Source organism: Pan paniscus, chromosome 13, assembly GCF_029289425.2.
Source record: "Pan paniscus chromosome 13, NHGRI_mPanPan1-v2.0_pri, whole genome shotgun sequence".
Classification (NCBI taxonomy): domain Eukaryota; kingdom Metazoa; phylum Chordata; class Mammalia; order Primates; family Hominidae; genus Pan; species Pan paniscus.
The window spans coordinates 143,469,914-143,490,874 of NC_073262.2; the positions used below are offsets into that span (position 1 = coordinate 143,469,914).

Below are 20,961 nucleotides of genomic sequence, written 5' to 3' on the forward strand. Positions count from 1 at the left end.
CCAAATGTGGACACGGGTCCCCGCATGGCGGCCTGGCCCCTACCTTGAGGCGCGTGCCCTTGGCTCCCGTGGAGTCGGCCCGCTCGCTCCCAGCCAGGTCCACCAGGCTGATTTTGCTCACCTGAAACAGCAGATGCGTCACATGCAGGAAAGGCCACAAGATGCGTGGGGGCATCCCAGGACCCCTGGGCAAGGTCTCCACAGCTGTTGAAGGAGCCCTGGCCAAGCGTCCCCTCTGCAAGGCGCCGCCCCTCCCCAGGCCCAGCTGTCCTGACCCTGCAGTTTCCACCCGCACCTCCGTCCCAGCTCTCCCAAGGCCCTGCCTGAGTGAGTGCCCAGCCACCTCCCCAGGGGAGCACGGGCGCTGCCACCACACGCTGGGTGGTTTTCACACAAGGGCATACTCGCTCCCTACGGCATCCACGAGGTGCGACTGTCACTGTCCCCACTTCCACAGATGGTACTCAGTGTCCGTGGTTGGATTAGAACCCAGCTCCAGGAGGCCCTGGCCCTGCTCAGCCACCACACGGGCCATGGCTGCACCTAGCGAGGTGGGCACCGGCCAGGCTCCCAACAGGGGCACCCGCAGTCTGGGGTGGGAGGCCCTGCACCGGGAGGCCTGGCCCCTCCTGAGCCACAGCTACAGGGCAGGACTTGCCCACGGACACCGCAGGACCCTCTCAGTGCCCACCAGTGAGGGCAGCGGGGCAGGCAGCCGGGCCGACCTCATCCAGCTTCACCCTCGTCTGTCCCCCAACCCACCTCAGCCATCCTGAGCCCCCGCTCACTGTTTCATGGAGTCCCGGTCAGGAGGATGTGCCTGGCGGACCTCCAGCACCATCAGGGACTGAGCAGCCCTCACTCCACCCAGCCCCTTTGCACTCCCCACACGGCTGCCTGGGCGAGCCCCCAACCAGGTGGTGGCTGAGGTGCCCCTGGGCCTGGACAGTTGGGGCATGAGGGCAGGGGACAGAGTAAGAGATGGTCAGGGAGAGGCTGGGTGCCCTCCCGCTGCCCCTCCCGTAAGCCTGGACTGGCTGTCCAGGCAAAAGCCCCAGAAGATGGCCCCCTGGCCTGGTCCATGGAGAATGCCAAGGCATGGGAGAAGGGCCTCTGGTGCAGGGCGGGGGACGTCCACACCTGGTGCCAGTGTAAGTGTGAGGACACTGCCCGCCCTGCACAGGCCAGCATTGGGCCTGACGTCCTTGTGCTGCCCCCACTGGCCTGACCTCCACCCCTACCCTGACCACCAGCCACTGCCCTTGGTGGCACTGCCTGTGAGGCCACTCACTCACCTTCTCCGTGGTGATATTGGTCTCTGCGTCATGGCGCTTCTGGGTGAAGATGATGTTGAAGACGGCGTGGGAGCGACTGCTGGTCTCATTCATGTTGGTGGCCGCCACGGTCCTGAGGAGCAGAAAGCCACACACGGTTACCCCTCGTCCTGTGGCCGGGTGCAAGATCGCCAGTGGTGCCAGCCCTCTGAACCAGGTCATCGGCGGGGGGGGCAGTTCCCCCAGACCCCAAGGGCTGCCCTGCTGGGCCTGGCACTGATGGCGCCTCCTGCCAGGACTCCAGCAGGGCCCATGGCCACCTGCCCACAGTGGCGTCCTCAGCCCCAGCCCTTGCTGGTATATTCAGGGCAGCAGTGACTGCAAAAGCTTTCCACTCCTGGGCACAGAGAAGCCCATGCAGTGCCCAGCTGGGCAGGAGCCCTCCAGGGCCATGATATGGGAGGGGAAGGGGGAAAGGGCTGTCCACTGTCCACCCTACCACGGCCCACACCCGCGGCTCTGGGAAGCCCAAGGAGCCCGCCACACCCCACAGGAGGTGGCATGGGTCTCGGCAGGGTCCTCCAGAACAGGAAGCCCAAGGCTGCTGAGGGTGGCCTGGAGTTGGTCCTGATGCCACCCTGACCTGCCAGGGACCTCAGGGAAGGTTACCAAGACTCAGCACACAGGATGTGGCAGCGCAGGGCCCACCTCCAGCATGGAGTCACAATGACGGCCAGGGTGCGCTGTGGGCCTCATCAGGAACAGCACCCCCACCCACCAGCCCTTGTGGGGCCACCAAAGGGGTGCAGGATGGCGCAGAGTGTGACTCACGACCTCAGGAGCTGAGAGTGACAAGGGCCATCACCTCACCCTCAGGAAGTCCCGGGTGGCAGAGGGGGTCTGTTGCCATGACAAACAGGGCATCCCGGGCAGGAGGCCCAGGGCAGCAGAGTCCAAGGAGCCAGGTTGCTTATGGCTGCAGCACGGTGCAGCCGACCCTCCCCACATGCACCCTGACCCCAGCACACTGGCCCCCACACAGAATGTGGACCCCTGGGACTAGCAGAGCAGCTGCCCCACCGAAGCAGCAGCCACAGATGCTGCCAGCACACCCCGGGCACCTCAGCTGGAGGATGCAGACCCCCATGAAGGAGAAGCCCCATGGAGGTGACAGTGTCCCCTGCACAGGGGGAGCCCTCGGCCTCTCTCGGGCTGGCACAGGCCTAAACGACCTTGGGCTCAGGAGACCACACCTCCACGGGGGCACAGATGGACCCTACCAAAAAGGGCCAGGACCGAGGTGAAGGGGCTTCCTCCGGGGAGAGGCGGCAGGACAGGAGGGCAGGGAGGTCCAGTGAGCCCCTCCACCCACCTGGCCTTGTTCCCTGAGTCCATGAGGTCTTGGATGTCATTGTAGGAGGTGACAGCCAGCTTGGAGAGGTCCTCCACGTAGGGCCCCAGCAGTGGGTGCTCCCTCACGCGAAGGTTGCCCTTGTTCTTGGGGTTCAGGAGGTCACGGACGCGCTCACAGTAAATCTCCATGTAGCTGACCTGCAGGGCAGAGCCAGGCCATCAGGGACCCCTGAGGCGAGGGAGTGGGGCTGCCACTGGGGGGACCCCTGAGTGAGGGGGTAGGGGTCAACATCAGGACCCCTGAGTGAGGGGGTGGGGGCCGCCACCAGGACCCCTGAGGGGATGGGAGCCAGCATCAGGACCCCTGAATGAGGGGTGGGGGCTGCCTGCTGGGCCCCTGAATGAGGGGTGGGGGCCGCCATCAGGACCCCTGAGTGAGAGGGTAGGGGCCACCATCAGGAACCCTGAGTGAGAGGGTGGGGGCCAGTATCAGGACCCCTGAGTGAGGGGGTGGGGGCCACCACCAGGACCCCTGAGGGGATGGGAGCCAGCATCAGGACCCCTGAGTGAAGGGGTGGGGGCTGCCTGCTGGGCCCCTGAATGAGGGGTGGGGGCCGCCATCAGGACCCCTGAGTGAGGGGGTGGGGGCCACCATCAGGAACCCTGAGTGAGAGGATGGAGGCCACCATCAGGACCCCTGAGTGAGGGGGTGGGGGCCGCCACCAGGACCCCTGAGGGGATGGGAGCCACCATCAGGACCCCTGAATGAGGGGTGGGGGCTGCCTGCTGGGCCCCTGAATGAGGGGTGGGGGCCGCCATCAGGACCCCTGAGTGAGAGGGTAGGGGCCACCATCAGGAACCCTGAGTGAGAGGGTGGGGGCCAGTATCAGGACCCCTGAGTGAGGGGGTGGGGGCCACCACCAGGACCCCTGAGGGGATGGGAGCCAGCATCAGGACCCCTGAGTGAAGGGGTGGGGGCTGCCTGCTGGGCCCCTGAATGAGGGGTGGGGGCCGCCATCAGGACCCCTGAGTGAGGGGATGGAGGCCACCATCAGGACCCCTGAGTGAGAGGGTGGGGGCCACCACCAGGACCCCTGAGGGGATGGGAGCCAGCATCAGGACCCCTGAGTGAAGGGGTGGGGGCTGCCCGCTGGGCCCCTGAATGAGGGGTGGGGGCCGCCATCAGGACCCCTGAGTGAGAGGGTAGGGGCCACCATCAGGAACCCTGAGTGAGAGGGTGGGGGCCAGTATCAGGACCCCTGAGTGAGGGGATGGAGGCCACCATCAGGACCCCTGAGTGAGGGGGTGGGGGCTGCCTGCTGGGCCCCTGAGTGAGCGGGTAGGGGCTGCCTGCTGGACCCCTGAGTGAGGGGGTGGGGGCTGCCTGCTGGGCCCCTGAGTGAGGGGTGGGGGCCGCCATCAGGACCCCTGAGTGAGAGGGTAGGGGCCACCATCAGGAACCCTGAGTGAGAGGGTGGGGGCCACCATCAGGACCCCTGAGAGAGAGGGTGGGCGCTGCCTGCTGAGCAGAGGGCTCCCAGTCTGCAGCCCCTGTGTGTATGTTCGAGGCAGGGGTGTCAATGTGGCCTCCCTCACCACGGCCATCCTGGGCTCTAGGACACACACATGCCAGGGCCACCCCAGCCATGGCAGGCATGGCCAGGCCCTGAGCTCTGAGGCACCTGCCCATGCCCTGGCACAGAGCAGCTGCTGGAGAAGCACCTGCCAGGTGGGGATCACCTCATCGCTCTGTGCTTTGGGGGTCTCGGGCCCTGCCCAGGCCCGCCGTCTTGCCTGCCACTTGGATGAGTGAGCGACAAGCTGGGCTTGCAGACCCGTGGTGGGCACTCACTTTGCATCAGAAAAGCACTGCCAGCCACTCCAGATTCCCAGCCCTGCCCCAGCGGCCGACGGCAGGCGGGGAGCCCTACCTCCACCGAGTAGGACATGAAAAGCACTGCCAGCCACACCAGATTCCCAGCCCTGCCCCAGCGGCCGACAGCAGGCAGGAGCCCTACCTCCACGGAGTAGGACATGTTGTCGTTGGTCGTGTCGTTGATCCGAGAGAAGAGGTCCTCGCAGAGCTGCAGGAATGGGAGGACAGTCAGCCGGGGAGGGCTGGGGCTGCTCCCTGGATCCCTGCCCCTTGCGATACTGTGGGCAGCCTGCGCCAGGCGGGATGCCACCCTCTCAGGCCCCTCTTGCACCCTCACCACACACGTCATGGTAAAGGCACTGAGAAAGTCTGTAGCCAAGGAGCCAGTGTCTCCCTCTTAACTCAGGGGTCCCTGGCTGGTGTGGGTCATCTGCCCGTCCCCCTGGCTCTGCCATCCTACAGACATCCCAGCCATCTCCCTTCCCTCAGCAGGCAAAGTACTAGTGACCAACTCACGTCCAGAGACCTGCCCAGGGGAATGGCTGGGGACTCAGGGTTCCTGCAGCAAATGAGGAGCTGCTGGGTCTGGTGTTTGGTCACCCCTGTCCTGAGCACCTCTCTCTGCCCACACTGCCAGCCCTCACACCCTCAGAGATCAGCTGCCCCAGCCAGGGCTCTCCCAGCTGCTGTGTCTTAGGCACATGATCAAGGTGGACCCTGTCCAAGGCCAGGGCCCTTCCTGCACCTGGGGCCTGGGTCTGCAGCTTCACGGCCACATCTGGCTCTCACCTGCCCCAGCCCCACTCTTGACCCAGCTGGCCTTCCCCTTCTGACTCCCTGCTCTCTGGGGGCTGCTCTCAGGGGTGCCTGGCCCGGAGCTCTCAGCCTCAGCTGGTCCCGCCCCATCTGCCAGGGCTGCCCCCGCCCGCCCCCCGCCTCGTGCCTGTGGGATGATGCCCTGCTGGTCCTTCTCCTGCTTGCCCATCATGGTGTAGGACTTGCCGGCACCCGTCTGCCCGTAGGCGAAGATGCACACGTTGTATCCCTCAAAGGCATGCTGCAGCATCTCCTCGCCGATGTCCCGGTACACCTGCTTCTGCGACGCGTAGTTGATGTCCTCAGGCTGGAGGACGAGGAAGGAATGAAGCTGCAGGAGGCTGGGGGCACCCGAGGCTCAGCCCATCATGTCTGCGGAGCCAGGGGATGCCCAGGGCCTCAGGGTGCCAGGGCAGCACAGCGGGGAGGGATGCCTGCCCCCCATCCTACTCCTGCCTTGTGGGGTAGCTTCCTGGAGGAGAAGCCCTCTGTGTCACAGATGCGGGATGAAGAGCGGCCAGCCAGGCAGGAGGCAGGACGGGTTCCAGCAGAGGGAACAGCTTGTGAAAGGCCCAGAGGTGGGACCTCAAAGCCAAAGTAAGTTCCATGTGACCGTGACAAGCAGGGGTGACAAGAGCTGAGACTGGGGACAGGGTGCAAAGGCCCAGAGACCCCACAGGCTGGGCTACAGCGCCTGGACACTGTCCTGAGGACAGTGGGGCACTTTAGGCAGGGGGACAGGGTGGTTAGCTGGGGGTCATCCTGGAAGGAGGAAGGACTGGATGGGGAAGGCAGAAGCGGGGAGCCCTGGGGCTGTTATGGGGGGAAGGTGTTCAGAGATATAGATATGAGGGGCTTAGATGAGGAGGCTGCATGCCTTCTTCTAGAAGGGTCCGGGAGGTGGCAGGTGGAAGACAGGGCTCAGTGTGGACTGGATCGGGGAGGAGGGAAGGAGAAGAGTCCAGGGGTCTCCTGGGCTCCCAGCATGCAGGGCACAGCTTCCAGACAGGCTCAGGGTCAGCTTTGGGCATTCTGACTTTGGGACGTCTGGGGGAAAAGTCACCAGCAGATGGACGGACACACAGCTCTGACCCTGGAAACTACCCACACGGAGCTGAAGGCCCCTCAGTTCCTGCAGCCTCCATCACTGCCTTCGCTGAGGACCCTGCATGGGCCGCTCAGGGTGACCTTCCAGGGGAGCAGGGTGGGGTCCTCGCCCCAGTTAGAGAGGAATGAGCGGCTCAGAGAGGTTGAGGGACCCCGAGGGCCACATGGCCTACGCACTGCTGCCCCCGCCTCCCCCGACCCGGGGTCCCGGCTTACTGAGGTGTGCGACCAGTAGGAGTAGTCAAAGCTGAAGCTTTTGGGTGTCTCCTTGGGCTGTTTGGGGTTAACAATGGCTGTGGGAGGGAACACAGGTGGTTAGCGCTGTGCTGGGAGGGCCCCTGACTAGCTGGCATCTACACTCCAAGGTGGGGAGATGGTCTTAAGAGGCCTCGGGCCCCAGACAAGCCAGGCCCCCAAATTGGAGGGGACCTAGGACCCCACTCCCAGGCAGATGAGCTGTCTCTGCCCCCTCCTTATGGTGGACCCTGCCACCCATGGATGTCCAAGGGTACCACCATACCAGCCTGCAAGGCTCTGTGTCATTCTCCCGCCAAATGCAACTGGCTCCCCTCAAAGGCAGCCACCCGGGGAGGATCCTTCCCACCTGCAAGCTGCAGCCCCTCCATCTCTGGCGTCCACCCTGGGCTCAGAGCCCCTGCCCTGCCCCGCCCCCTGCTCAGGCCTTTATGCTCCGGCTCAGCGTGCACGTGCCCGAGAAGCGCTGGAAGCCTGGGCGTCCATCACGTTTGTGTTACGCCTGTGCGGTTCTTCTAGGCTTGCTACTCCAGACAGAGCTCTATGGGACTGTCTTCTGCCAGAGTCCCTCCTCCCCCTCCCTCCTCCACCCAACTTCAAGCCCAGTCCCAGGCACCCTGGGCTGGCTTCAGGCAGTGCTCACAGAATATCTGTTCCTCAAACCCAGAACAAATCCATGAACACGTGATGATGCCCCCGCCCACAGCCGGTGCCTGGGGGGGTTTCCCAGGAGCTGTCCCAGTATGAGTGTCCCAGGAGCTCCTCCCACCCACACAGCCTGCAAGTATCTCAGGGACCCAGCACACCCACTGCCACCTTCCATCCTTGCCCCCAGCATTTCCCAGGCCCTGGACAGGCCTGGACCCTGCAGGCTGCATGTCCTCAGTGGCCGGAAGGACAGGACCCGCTGCCCCCTGGAACACTGTCTGAACCCAGAATTGGTGTTGACAGAGGCCTGGAGGCCTGAGGCAGTCCCCTCCCAGGTTCTCACACCCAGGAGGAACACTGGCCATTCCTGGTCAGGGAGCCCCCGGAGACCACCACCATCACATCAGCAAACCTGAAGAACGAAGCCCTCATGGCACCGTCCTATGCTTGGAGATGAAGGCTGGAGATGAGGCTCTGTCTGCCCCGGATTGGTTTTTCTCAGCCAGCGTGGGCTGGGGGCCAGCGGCACAGCCTCCAGGATGCCCGCACCCTCCGTGCCAGCATGCACCCTGGGGACCTGCCACCAGGACCACGGAGAACAAAATGCCCCAGTTACGAGTTAAACTGTGTCCCCCTAATTTCATATTTTGAAGTCTTTACCCCCAGTATCTCAGAACGGGACCTCATTTGGAGATAAAGTTGCTGCAGATGTAGTTAGTTCAGATGAGGTCCTACTCCATGAAGACGGGCCCTAATCTAGTGCTGCCATGTCCTTATAAAAGAGGAGATTTGGAGACAGGGAGGGTGCCATGAGAACATGAGGGCAGAGATCAGGGTGATGACAAGCTAGGAACACCAGAAGCAGCCGGCAAGCCCCAGAAGCTGGAGGGCCTGGACAGGTGCCCCTCATGGCTCAGGAGCAGCCACCTCTGCCACCACCTTGATCTCAGACTTCTGGCCTCCAGAATCACGAGACAGCACACTTCTGTTTGCGGTGCTTCTTTATGGTAGTTCAGGGCACTGAGACCCCCTCTGCCTGTCCACACTCTGCTGCTGCCCCAGGCTCGGTGGTTTTGTGGGCAGGCACCTGGGCTGTGATCTCTGGCCAAGCGTCTTGCTGACAGCACAGGCATCACTGGCAGCCTTGTCGCCAGGGCAGATCCAGTTTCAGGTCCCACCGGCGCCCCCATCCCAGGCCTGAGGATTTCTGGGAAACACCCAGGCACCCTGGGCAGCCAGCAGGAGGGAGCCGGGGACTGACCATCACAGCCCTGTCCTCGGAGGTGAGAGGGGCCACGTCCGTGCTGTGGCCAGGAGCAGAGGCAGAGAGAAGGCCAAGCTGTCCCGACTTCAGTGCCTGCCGGGACCCAACAGCACCCGTGGCACCGCCTCCAGAACCCCAGCACGATCAACCAGTGCTGTGGAAACAATTGCAGCGCCTTCCCTAGCACAGCCCGGCTGGGCCTCCCAGCTCTGACACAGAGGCCTGGAGCCCCTTGCTCAAGCCAGCAACACCCACCGTGTCCACCTCATCCCCTCACCCCGCCGCACTCTGGCCCCATCCCCACACCCCTTCCTGCCCCATCCACCCCCTCGCTTCACCCCGCTGCACTCAGGTCGGGTTCCCCGCACAGGCCTGGCCCCATCCCCACACCCCTTCCTGCCCCATCCCCCCCCTCGCCTCACCCGGCTGCACTCAGGTCGGGTTCCCCGCACAGGCCTGGCCCCCATCCCCACACCCCCACTAGCCCTTGCTCCTTGTCCCACCCTTGCCCAGCCCTAGGTGCCAACCTTGCTCAGATGAAGCCCTGGTGCCACACCCCACATGGGCCATGAGCTCCATGAGGTGGGGGCCCTCTGGGACAGGGCACAGATGGTGCCCAAGGAATGCCAGGTAGGTGGGGGACAGAGGGCAGCACAGGTGAGTGGGCGGGAGTGGGGCTCAGTTGCAGCTGTAAATGGCCCATGGGAGAATCCCTCAGGCCTGCTTGTCCTGGGCCCCCACCCCTCCCAGGCCTGTGTTGTGGCTGGGACCCCCATCCCACCCTGGCCCTGCCTACACCCCCATCCCAGGCCCTGCACTGGGGCTGGGACCCCCACCCTACCCTGCCCGCAACCCCACTCCCAGGCCATGTATTGTGTCTGGGAGCCCCACCCCACCCTGGCCCTGCCACCCCTCCCACACCCTGTGCTGTGGCTGGGAACCATCCTCTGTCACTACAGGTGGGCCCCAAGCTCCAGAGAGGGGAGGTCGTCTCCCCAGGTCACACGACGCACAGCCAGACTAGAAGCCAGGGTCCCCGCGACACCTCCCAGCCCTGAGGTCCGCCAGGCCTGTGGAGACAGGCAGCCCCTCCTTCAGCAGCCTGCTTCTCACAGAGACCTCCCCGACTCTGCTGGAGAAAGGGCTTTTTTTGCCAGGGTGTGAAATTTTTTCCTTGTGCAGGTTTGAGGAGGGAGGAGGGAGAAACAGGTCCTCCCAGGGCCTGCTGGGCTGGGCTCCTCAGCCAGCCCCTTTAGGGCCCCCATCCCCTCCCGCCCCAGGCTCTGGCCAGGCCCCCAGAGCTGGGCCCCTCCAAGGCCGGCGAGGTGCCCAGTATCAGGCAGCCTTCCCAGGACTCTGCATGGGCCTGCAAAGGACTGGACACTGAGACGACAGAGACAGCGGGGGGAGGGTTGGGGTGAGGAGTGGGGGAAGCTGGAAGAAGGGGGACGGGAAAGGAATGGAATACAGCCGTTTTCTCAGAGTCTCAGCTTTCCTGCGGCCTTGAGCACCAGGTGTGAGGGCCGAGCTGAGCTGGCTCTTCCCAACGGAGCCTGCTGTGGGCCGAGCGTGTCCCCAGATTCATATGCAATGCCCTGACCCCCAACCAGCTGGCATTTGGAGATGGGGCCTTGTGAGGTGATGAAGATGAGACGAAGCCACGAAGTCAGGGACCTCATGGTGGGATGAGTGGCTTTAAAGGAGGGGAAGGGACCCGAGCTCTCTGGGCCAGGCAAGGACACAGCAGGAAGGCAGCAGCTGCAGGCTGGGAAGACAGCCCTCCCACGATCTAGACCTGTGGGCACCTTGATTGGACTTCTGCCTCCAGACTGCGGAGAAGGGAACATATGCTGTTTAAGACGCCCACTCTGCAGCGCACCTGGACCTCCAAGTCTGGCCTCCAGAACAGGGGGAGACATTTCCGTCATTTGAAGCCATTCAGCATGTAGCCCTTTGTAACAGCAGCCCCAGGGACCACACGGGTGCTACTGCTGCCCGTGCAGAGGGGCTTGCCCAGGTCCCCGACTGCTCAGGATTGGGGGAGCCCACAGCGGAGGCTGGGGGCCTGGGTCGCACCCACCCTGGGTCCAGATCCCCATCTGTGGGCAAGGGCAGAGATGAGAGGCCACCCAAACCCTGGGCCTCCTCTGCATGGCCAGAAGAGTGCAGATATGATTGGGGACCTCAGGGAGTACCCAGCACCACCCCTCGCTACTGCACAGGTGGGGAAACTGAGGCCCAAAGGGATGCCCTCTAGCCAGTGTCACACAGCGAGTAAGTCATGAGCACAGCCAGGCCCCTCACTCCAGGAACTCACTTCAGGGGCCGCACATGGCTGAGGGTCCGCGTCCCCAGCCAGCCTCCAGCATCTGCAGAATGGCTGGGCAGGCTCAGGGCCCTCACGTCCTCCGGTCCTCAGGGCAGAGAATGTGAGGAGAGAGGAGGAGGACGGAAGCACTCACACTCAACTTCTGCCCCCAGGCCGACCTACACTAGCTCTGCCAGGCCGGACCGAAGTGCACCTAATGGACAGCTCAGCTGGCTCACAAAACTGCTAGGTCTGGTGTGCTCAAATGAAGAGGATTATTTATGCAGGGGATGATTACGGGATAACAGTTAAATTTACTTTCAAATGCTTCCAATTTCCGTGTCACAGCGGAGCTACAAGGCACGCTTTAGAGAGTGGGGCCTCTCCTCATGTTTTGAGACTCCAGGAACAGTCAGCAGCTTCACCGGGCAGGCAGGGCAGGCTGGCCAGGTCACTTCCCCACGACATCCTCTGAGGGGCCCCGCACAGCCCCCGCCATCTTCCGAGGGGCCTGGCACACCAGCCAGGGCAGCCACTCCCGATTCTATTGATCTGAGCTGCAGCTGAGAAGTCACCAGGGACGGTGGCTCCTGTGAGTGCTTCTGGCGGGTGGACATCCACCCGCACCCTCTCATGCCCTGTCTGCAGGTGTCCTCCTGGGGCTTGTTTGGGGGCAGATCAACCCTCTGGAACACCCTGGCCCCTCAACCTCCAGGAGAAAAGCCCATGACCCCCTTCCTCCGGCAGGCTTCCCTGCGCCAGGCCTAGGGGACATCCTTCTCTCCTGAGCTCCCTCAGCCCTTCACTCAGATTTCTGACGTAGCTTCCAGCACTTTCTTCCAAAACCACCACTGGTTTGCTTTCTCCAAAATGAAAACAGCTTTCCTAGAGATTTTTCCTGATTATTCATTCTTCGGCCACTCTTTTCCCTCCCCCGCACCCTGCTGTCTCCCATGCACGTGCACATCCAGTGCACACAGGACCTGCAGTGAGTGCCCATCTGCCCTTCACCCACACACGGCCTCACTCTTGGGCTCCGTGCTGACCTTTGCCCCCTTCCCCACAACATCGTGTGGCACTTTCTCACGGCTGTAAACACAAACTCTCAGGGGCACTCAGGTCCGCTGCCGGGATAGACTTGACATCCCTCAGCAGCTCCCAGCTGGCGGGCATTTGGGCGGTTGCCCCGGGCTTGGTAAAACAGCACCAAGGTGAACGTTTCAAATGCACACCTTTGACCACTTGCTGGATAACCTTCGTTGCATTTCACGCAAGCAGCCTGGTGAGGTCGGCCTCACACGTCTCATATCCATCACCAGGCCGTCCCCAGCAAGCGGCCTGGGTGCCTGTCCCTGCCACCCTCACAACCTGCCTTTTGCTTGCCGGCGACCCGGGGCCCTGGCTTTCTTGGTGCGTCTTCGGCTACAGTGGGCAGGACACTGATCTCATGTGTTGTCTGGGCTCTGTGGCTCTTCAGTTTCCCGAGGATGAAAGCGACGATGTCTGAAACATTCCAGGTGTCCTGGAGGAAATGCCCTGGCGGGCTCTCCACCCCCACTCTGAGTCCACGGCCCTTTCCTCCTCCTTGGTTTCAGAACTTTGCTGTAACCCCACAGACATTTGATTTAGTTTGGTGATCCCCGGAAGATCGGCATCTCGGAAGAGGTTGGTGTCTTGCGTATGTTCATCTTTGAGAAGGGGAGGTTCCTTCAGGACCTACCAGTTGCCCAAAAAAAGTGTAGGGGCTCCTGCGTTTCCCTCCTGACCTCCTGGGCTTGCCTAGACTTCTGCTCAGAGCTTACTGGGGAGCAGAGGCTGCTGGCACACAGGCGAAATCCCAGAACTCCAATGTCTTCAGGGCCAGACGGGATCCAGGCATTTGAAGCAGGGTGTCTCGCTTCAGGTTTCAACCCCACTGGCTAAAGGAAACGTGGCTGCCCACAGATACGGCTCCGGCCTCTGGCTCCTAAGCCCTGGGGTAAAGCTTTGGTTCAGCTTTTGTTCTCCAGGCCAGAGGAGAGGGTAGAGTGAAGCAGGCAAAAACCACTGGGGCATGAGGTCTCGGGTCCAGGCCTGCACTGCTGTCTCTGAACCGGCAGCTCTCTGGGTCTGGGCCGGCGCAGCCTCAGCCAGACCACCTTTCACCAGGTGGGCAGCGCTGCCAGTGTCGAGGTCTTGGCAATGCTGGCTCACCTCCAGGCTGTACCCTCCCGTTTCTGGATCCTATGAGGGGAAATGCATAATGGGGAGGCCGCCTACCCAGTGCCCCTGGAGGCTGAGCCAGGGGGCAGGTCGGAGGCTGCAAGGGTGCCACTCGCCCACCCCGGCCGTCACTTCTGGGACACACATTCCAACCCGCCCACCTGCCTAACCCTGTCATTTAGGGTCTGGCCTGAGGCTGGGCCATTCTCAAGGTTCAGGGGCAGGAGGGTCCCATCTCTGAGGCTTTGTGCTTCCATCCACTCTGCTTCTGGTGGTCTTCGGCTGCTCGACGGGTCTGGTTCTTGTCACTGTGCCAACCATGGAGTTCCCCATGACCCCACATGCAAGACTGAGGTGGCAATTGTGCTGCCGGCACCCAGTGGGGGATGGAAGGGGATTCACAGGGCCCTCCCTGATGTCCTGGGTCACCTTACAATGACACGGCAAAGCCCGTTGGGGCGTGGCACAGGCGTCCTCTGCCCACCCCGGGCCACAGTGCTCACCAGAGGTCATGGTTCCCACCCGGAGTCGAAGGTCACACCCAGAGCCATGGTTCGCACCTGAGGTCACATTTCCAGACTCACAGCTCTGCGCAGCCTGAGGCTTCCCTCTTAAAGGCAAGGGTCCTGCCACCTGAGCACTTTCTCCGACCACAAAAGGCCAGGGCTGCAGTCAGCTAATGCAGCGAGCGTTGTTGGAAAAGCACTGGCCTTCCTGGGCAGGACAACCGGGAGGTGCGTTGGGTTCGTCCATGGGCCCCGGCAAGGCCAGGGCCCCGGCCACGGAGGTCACCCACTTACGAACGCACCTTTGTCAGCTTCCCCTCAAACTTCTCCAGTCTCCCACAGTGCATCCTGGGACCACCTCCCAAATAAACTCTTGGTGCTCAAATCCTCATCTCTGGGTCTGCTTCCAGGAACCAAACAGACAAAGCAACTCACCATGAAGAACAGTCAGGATGCAACCCTGAAGTACACTGGGGCCCCACAGCCGCAGCAGCCTCCATACCCTGGAGTTTAGCAGGGTCTCCCCAGCCTGCCCACTGCACCGTGATTAGCCACAGAGCTCCACGGGCTTCTGGAAGGATCACCCCTGGGCCAGACAGAGGGCCCGAGCAGAGCCCTCACTTCCACAGGACGCGACAGAGCCCAGAACACCCCCAGTGACACCTGAATCTCCAGCCCCTGAGCAGGCCTCGGAGACTAAACCTAGGGAGGAAGCTTCCATGGGACCTGAGTGCCCTCCCCTCGGGACGCCCCCCTCCCCACCTGGTAGATAATAGATGAGGGCATGTGGGATGGGTGCACGGCACCTGTGAATGGGAAGGCTGTCACTGTCCACATCCTGAAGACCAGGTGGCTGTTCACGTCACCACTCAGTGCAGCTGACACCACTTGATCCTGTGACAGCAGCAGCAGTTGCAGCTGCACCAGAGGCCCCAGCACAAACTGCCCCGCTGAGCCCAGCCAGCCACAGAACTGAGAGATGACAATTGGTTCTTGCTCCAAGATACTGATATGGTTTGGATATGTGGGGAAACATATGGGTGTCCTTATAAGAAAGCCAAACCCAGTGATGGGCGTCCTTATAAAAAAGCCACATGAAAGCAGAGACACAGACACACAGAGGAGAAGGCCACGTGACGACGGAGGCAGAGACTAGAGCAACGCTGCTGCAAGCCAAGGTGGCTGGCAACCACCAGACCCCGGAGAAGGCAGGAAAGGTCCTCCCTAGGAGCTCAGAGAGAGTGAGGCCCTGCTGGCACCTTGACTTTGGACTTCTGGCCTCCACAGCTGTAAGCGTAAATCTCTATTCTTATAAGCCCACCACCGTTGGTGGCAGTTTGTTACAGCAGCCCCAGGACACCCACACGCCACATATACAAGGAGGTGCTCTTGGGGCCAGGGCCAGGTTGATGGCTGAGCCTGGCCCATAGGCACGGGACCATGGCCCCCAGCAACCCATGGCTGACCCCGGTGCTGTGCAGGCTGATACTCACTGGTGGTGCTTCCAGACATCTGAATGATGCACTTGGAGTCACGGCTCATTTCCCGGGAATTGAAGGGGCGGACCCGCACCGCCACCTTCACCGAAGCCCCGGCCATCTCTGTGGCCTTCGTGGGTCACTCCTCGCAGTAGTGGGAGCCCCAGTGTCGGGGGGAACACCTTGGAAAAAAGGGAAACATGAATTAGAAACAATATCTGAGGAGGCAGGACAGGCACTCCGGCTGCAGCTGAAGCCACAGGTCTTCTCCACTCCCCTCCAAAGCCCCTAGTGTGATACAGGCATGGGGTGGAATCCACAAGGAGAGGAGGCAGCGCAGATAACTCTAGAAAGCAGGAGCCCAGCGGGACCAGTGGAACCCGGCTTCGCAAGCCTGAGGAAGCTGAAACCCAACAAAAGAAACAGAAACGCAGCGACCTGGGTGTGAACGTGAAGGTGGCCTTCACATCCACGGCGAACCCCCCAGGAAGGGTCTTCCCCTGTGGATGCAGGCCCTGGTGGGCTCCATGCCAGGTCCACGCAGGCCCCAAGAGCCAGTGCTGGCTCCAGATCGACATGTCAAGGACGCTTTAAAATGGAACAGTGTTCTAGAATGCCCCATCACACCCTTCACACCAAGCGCCAGCTGGTAGCCACATCAGCAGTAGTGTGGTCTCTGAATTAGCAAGAAAGAACTTTACTCAGAAATGAGAAGAACAGCACAGACAGCCCTAAGCAATGGGACAAAAGTCAATGTTTTCGGCCCAATGTCCTGCTGGTAATTCACGCAGAAGGTGGAGAGGAACATTCCTGAGCCCCACTGAGGAGAAGCAGCTGACAAGTCACGGGGAATTCGGTACAAGCCAGGACTGGGGGACCAGCCTCGGCCTTGCCTTTACCCCAGCTGTGTGACTTAGCTTCCTGGGCCCCAGTTTACCGTCTGTGAAATGACGGGGTGGTGGTCAGGAACCCCAAAATGATTTGGCCTCTCGGGTACTGGGACTCTGAGGAAGGCTGATGAAAACTCCCCGCAAAACAGTGACGAAGCAGCCACTGTGAAAGGTCTTTCCGGGCTGACCAGCCAGATGCTGCTGCTTCCCCATGGGACTTGTGGCCTGAACGATGGGGCTCCTGGGCACAGGGACAGGGACAGCCTCGGGACAGAGCTGTTGGTTACAGGAATGGCCAGAACTCCATGAAACAGAATTCATGCAGCCTGACACGAGAGGTTTTCGCCAATTGCTGTCTAAATGCTCTAGGGTGCCCACTCAGTGGTGAGTCCCACATCACCAGAGGCATCCAAGTACTGCAAAGGCTGGGAGGCCTCCTTGAAACCCTTCCACACTGACATGCCATGAAGAGGCAACCTTCTGCCTGGCCGTCCCCATCCGTAAGTGCCACCCTTGGGAGAATCTGGCAAAAAGCCCCTGTCCTACAGTGCCCCAGCCTCATAGCTGTAAAGAAGGGACAAGCCCCTCTGGGCTGCCCCTGGAAGCTCCAGGATCAAGAGCAGGAAGGGTCTGTCTGCAGAAGGAAAGGGGGCACAGCGAGCCTGGGACAGGATCAAGAGCAGGAAGGGTCTGTCTGCAGAAGGAAAGGGGGCACAGCGAGCCTGGGTCTGTCTGCAGAAGGAAAGGGGGCACAGCGAGCCTGGGACAGGATCAAGAGCAGGAAGGGTCTGTCTGCAGAAGGAAAGGGGGCACAGCGAGCCTGGGACAGGATCAAGAGCAGGAAGGGTCTGTCTGCAGAAGGAAAGGGGGCACAGTGAGCCTGGGACCAGGGCAGATGCTGAACTCCTGGACCTTGCCCAGGCCACTCCCAGGCTCCCCAGAACTCCTCCGCAGAACAGGCTGGATGTGGGGCAGGGCTGTCCCTCAGGCAAACAGCTCTTCCAGAGGCTACAGGGGAGGGGGATGTGCCAGGCCGCCCTATGGCTAAGTGGGGACAAGTTCCTGATGTGGCTGGCCTCACGCCGCCTACACCACAGCCCCTTAGAGCCACCAGGTGCAGCCGCGTCTACACTGCAGAGTGCTTCCGCCACTATCTCTTCTCCTCACGGCCAGGAGTGGCCGCCAGAGTGGATGGAGGGATGACCTCTGAGAATCTGTGTTTCCTTGTGTTGAAAATCCCTGCACTTTTAAAACTGGAAAAAGTCTTAGGACGTTCCAGCCGGGATGGAGAGAGGAACAGGCGAGCTCACGAGTCCCTGGCTAGAGCACAAATCCCCAGCTGGGATGGAGAGAGGAACAGGCAAGTTCACCAGTCCCTGGCTAGAGCACAAACCCCGCAAGGTTTCTAGGGAGCAATTCTGCAGCACGCCCTGGGCCTTTAAGAAGGTCTGTATCCTTTGACTCAGTAATCCCGAGTACTGAAATTGGAAATACTTAGAAATTAAGAAAATATTGATGAAAGCAGATATTCCATTCAACAGTGCAAAGTTTCCAGTTCTCCCCAAATTTAGCTATATAAATTCAGTGCAATTCCAGTAAGCAAAATATTCCAACAGGATGTTCAATGGAATTTGGCAGGATAAGAGAATTTTGAAAAATGAGAACAAAGAGAGGAAACATCTCCTACCAGCTATCATATATCCTACAGAGCTACAATGATTTCCAAAGTCTAGAAATGAAACGTGAACAGACTAAGCATGTCCAAAGCAGACACACACACACACACACACACACACACACACACACACACACACACTAAAGAAAAAGGCAGCAATTGAGGGAATGAGGTAAGATCAGTATGGGACAACTGGCTCTCCCATATTGAAAAAATAAAGCTATTCTAGAACTTGATCTTTAAGATGTAAAAGTGGTACAAGGACACAGAGAAGCCTCTGTTCTTGGCTCTGGGGTGTGGAATATGCACACCACGAAGCATGGAAGGCGAAGGCGGCTTGGTGGGTGCAGTGGCCAGCAGCCGACCAATGCATTACTCAAGAGGCCCGATACCACACCGCACTGTGTGTGAAGGAATCAGTGTGCAGCCGCAAGCCAACATTCCAGAGGAGGGGCTGCCAAGACGGGAGCTGGCCTCCGCAGCACAGCCTCCGGGGTGTATTTGCATTCTGCGCACGGGGCAAGAGACTGGGAATCTGGAGTCTTCCCAGACAGAGAGCCGTTGCTGAGGGACGGAGGAAGCTGCAGAGCTTTTGGGCAAAAAGAAACTTGAGAGGCCAAGATTCCAGAAGACAGAGGTGAACAACTAAGATGAACAAATGCCCAGTCCTTCCCTTAAGACATTTGCCAAATTCTGAGGATATGAGAGGTGAGATTTTAAAAACCCAAGCTGAAAACCAAACAGGAGTCTTGCACAGTCTCAGGTGGGAAGGAACAAAGATTTGAGTTCAGGGTCCTCCGGGAGGAGAATACCCAGTGATCACACCAGGCTCTGGCTGAAAGCCCAGCAAGGTACAAAACCTAAGAGCAGGGCAGAGCCATAGCTCGGACGAACCTTATGAAAACTACAACCTGCCCTCGCTTGGTTTAATTCGGACTTCAGTCTGGCTGCCTGGGAGAGAAAATGGAAGCCATGTGGAACCTCTACACTCTTTTATTTTTATTTTTATTTTTTCAAACCCAGGATAATCTCTGTACTCTACATTCTTTTAATAGGCAATGTGTGACATCCAATCAAAACTTAGAAGGTATAAAATAAGAAAGGACTCTGATTAAAAACAAAGAGGAAAAATAAAATATAAACACATGAGAAAAAAAGACACATATCTACACATGATCCAGATGTAGGAGTTATTAAACAAGGACTTTAGAACAACCCTGACAAATATATTCAAAATAAGAGCAAAAAGGACAGAGAATATAAATGGAAAATGGAGAATTTTTCCAGAGGACTGGAAACTATAAAAAAAAATCAAATGGAAATGCTAGATCTGGAAAACAAAATACCTACAATTAGGAACTCAAGAGATAGACACAGTTGAAGACAGTGTTAGTAAACTGGAGGACAGGTAATAGAAATATAGAAAATTTAAAACAGATAAAAAGAATAGGAAATATAGACATGACAGCCAGAAAAGTATAGGACACAGTGAAATGGTCAAACATACCTGTAAGTGGAATCTAGAAGGAGAAGAAATGGAATGGGGGTGCCATGGTCTGAATGTTTGTGTCCCCTGTTCCCATCCAAATTCTTACGTTGAAATCCTAACCCCCCAAGTGATGACTTTAGTAAGTGGGGCCTTTATAAGGTGATTAGGTCATGAGGGTGGGGCCTCACAAATGGGATCATGCCCTTATGAAAGAAATGCCAGAGACACCCCTCAGCCCCTCCACCACATGAGAGAAGGGCAAGAAGGCGTCTAGGAGCCAGAAAGCAGATCCTCAGCCAATGTGCCTTACTCTTGAGCTTCCCAGCCTCCAGAACTGTGAAAAATAAATTCTCTTATTCACAAGCCACGCTGTTTGTGATATTTTTGTTGTATCAGCTGGAATGGACCAAAACAGGGGAGAAGCAGTATTTACAAAACTAATGACCATGGATTGTCCAAAGCTGCTGAAGCACATTGATCCACAGGTTCAAGAAGCTCTACAAACACAAAGCAAGACAAACAAGAAAGCCACACAAGGCACAGCACTGCAACACTGCTAGGACCAAGGATGAAGAGAAAAAGCTTAAAGTCAGCCAGAAAAAAAAAAAAAAAAAAAAAAGCATGTAACCTTTAAAGGAGCAAAAATAAGATTGACAACTGACTCCTCAGCAGAAATGATAGAAACCAAAAGACAAGACTGCAAGATTTCAACATGATCATGAAAGAGGTAACAGTAATCATTTATATTCGATTGTCAAGGATACATGTTGTCATTGCTAGGGTAATCATTTAGAAAGTAGAAAACTAATGTATAACTAACAAGTTAATAGAAAAATATCCAAAAAATTAAAATTTATTGTATGAATCCAATAGAAGGCAGTGAAGGAGAAAAACAGAATATGAAAACATAATTGTCAAGTGGAAAAGAAAGAGTTAAGATTGCAGATAAAAGGTCAACTCAGTATGAATTAAATACACCAAGTAAAACATTAAAAATTGTCAGACCAGATTTTTATAAATTATATTCTGTTCATAAGAGACTCTACATACAAAGACACAGAGAGGTTGAAAACAAAAGGATGAAAATTTGAGCTTGTTCTATCAGCCACTGAGGAGGAGAAAATATATATCGTACACATTATTTTGTTTATTTATTTTGAGACCGGGTCTCCTGTCTCCGAGACTGGAGTTCAGTGGCATGATCTTAGCTCACTACAGCCTTTACCTCCTAGGCTTAAGCAATCCTCCTGCCTCAGCTTCTTGAGGAGCTGGGACTATGGGCATATGTCACCATACCTGGCTAAATTTTTTATTTTGTAGGGATGGGGTTTCACTATGTTAGCCAGGCTGGTCTTGGGCTCCTGGGCTCAAATGATCCTCCCATCTCAGCTCCCCAAAGTGCTGGGATTCCAGGTGTGAGTCACCATGCCCAGCTTCATACATATTCTTTTAAAGTGCACACAGAATGTGTGCTAAAATTTGCCATATGCTGGTCATAAAGCAAACTTCCACAAATATCCATCTTAAATTCAAGTTATAAGGCAGATGTTCTCTGACCACAATAGAATTATGCTATACATCAATACCCTCAAAAAAAATCACCTACAAAACAACCCAATTGCTTGGACACTAAGCAATACAATTTTTAAAAACCCATGGGTCAAAGAAGTCATCACACTGGATATTAGAAAACATTTTGAATGAGTGATAATGAAGATACATTTCAAAGCTGTGGCAAAGGTCCTGCGGAAGGTAGCTAAAGCCGGACTGACGAGGAAACACATAGCCTTAAAGGCACAGGGATGGGGAGGGCAGCCCCA

At 58.3% G+C, this 20,961-nt stretch overlaps 1 protein-coding gene across 20 annotated transcripts in view; it reads right to left on the bottom strand.

Annotated features, from left to right (window-relative positions):
• KIF1A (kinesin family member 1A) overlaps nucleotides 1–20,961 on the bottom strand; it is a 109,539-nt gene that overhangs the window by 71,018 nt on the left and 17,560 nt on the right. For 19 of the 20 annotated variants that reach the window (XM_057301561.1, XM_057301559.1, XM_057301560.1 and 16 more), the window contains exons 2-8: nucleotides 15,103–15,269; nucleotides 6,643–6,719; nucleotides 5,447–5,626; nucleotides 4,646–4,711; nucleotides 2,647–2,825; nucleotides 1,296–1,407; nucleotides 44–121 (exon numbers count right to left, since the gene is read on the bottom strand). In XM_057301561.1, the coding sequence (XP_057157544.1) occupies nucleotides 44–121; nucleotides 1,296–1,407; nucleotides 2,647–2,825; nucleotides 4,646–4,711; nucleotides 5,447–5,626; nucleotides 6,643–6,719; nucleotides 15,103–15,208 (798 nt within the window). In that variant the 5' untranslated portion in view covers nucleotides 15,209–15,269. Of the gene's footprint in view, nucleotides 1–43; nucleotides 122–1,295; nucleotides 1,408–2,646; nucleotides 2,826–4,645; nucleotides 4,712–5,446; nucleotides 5,627–6,642; nucleotides 6,720–15,102; nucleotides 15,270–20,961 lie in introns of those variants that run through there. The other variant, XM_034955553.3, reaches the window with a different exon arrangement.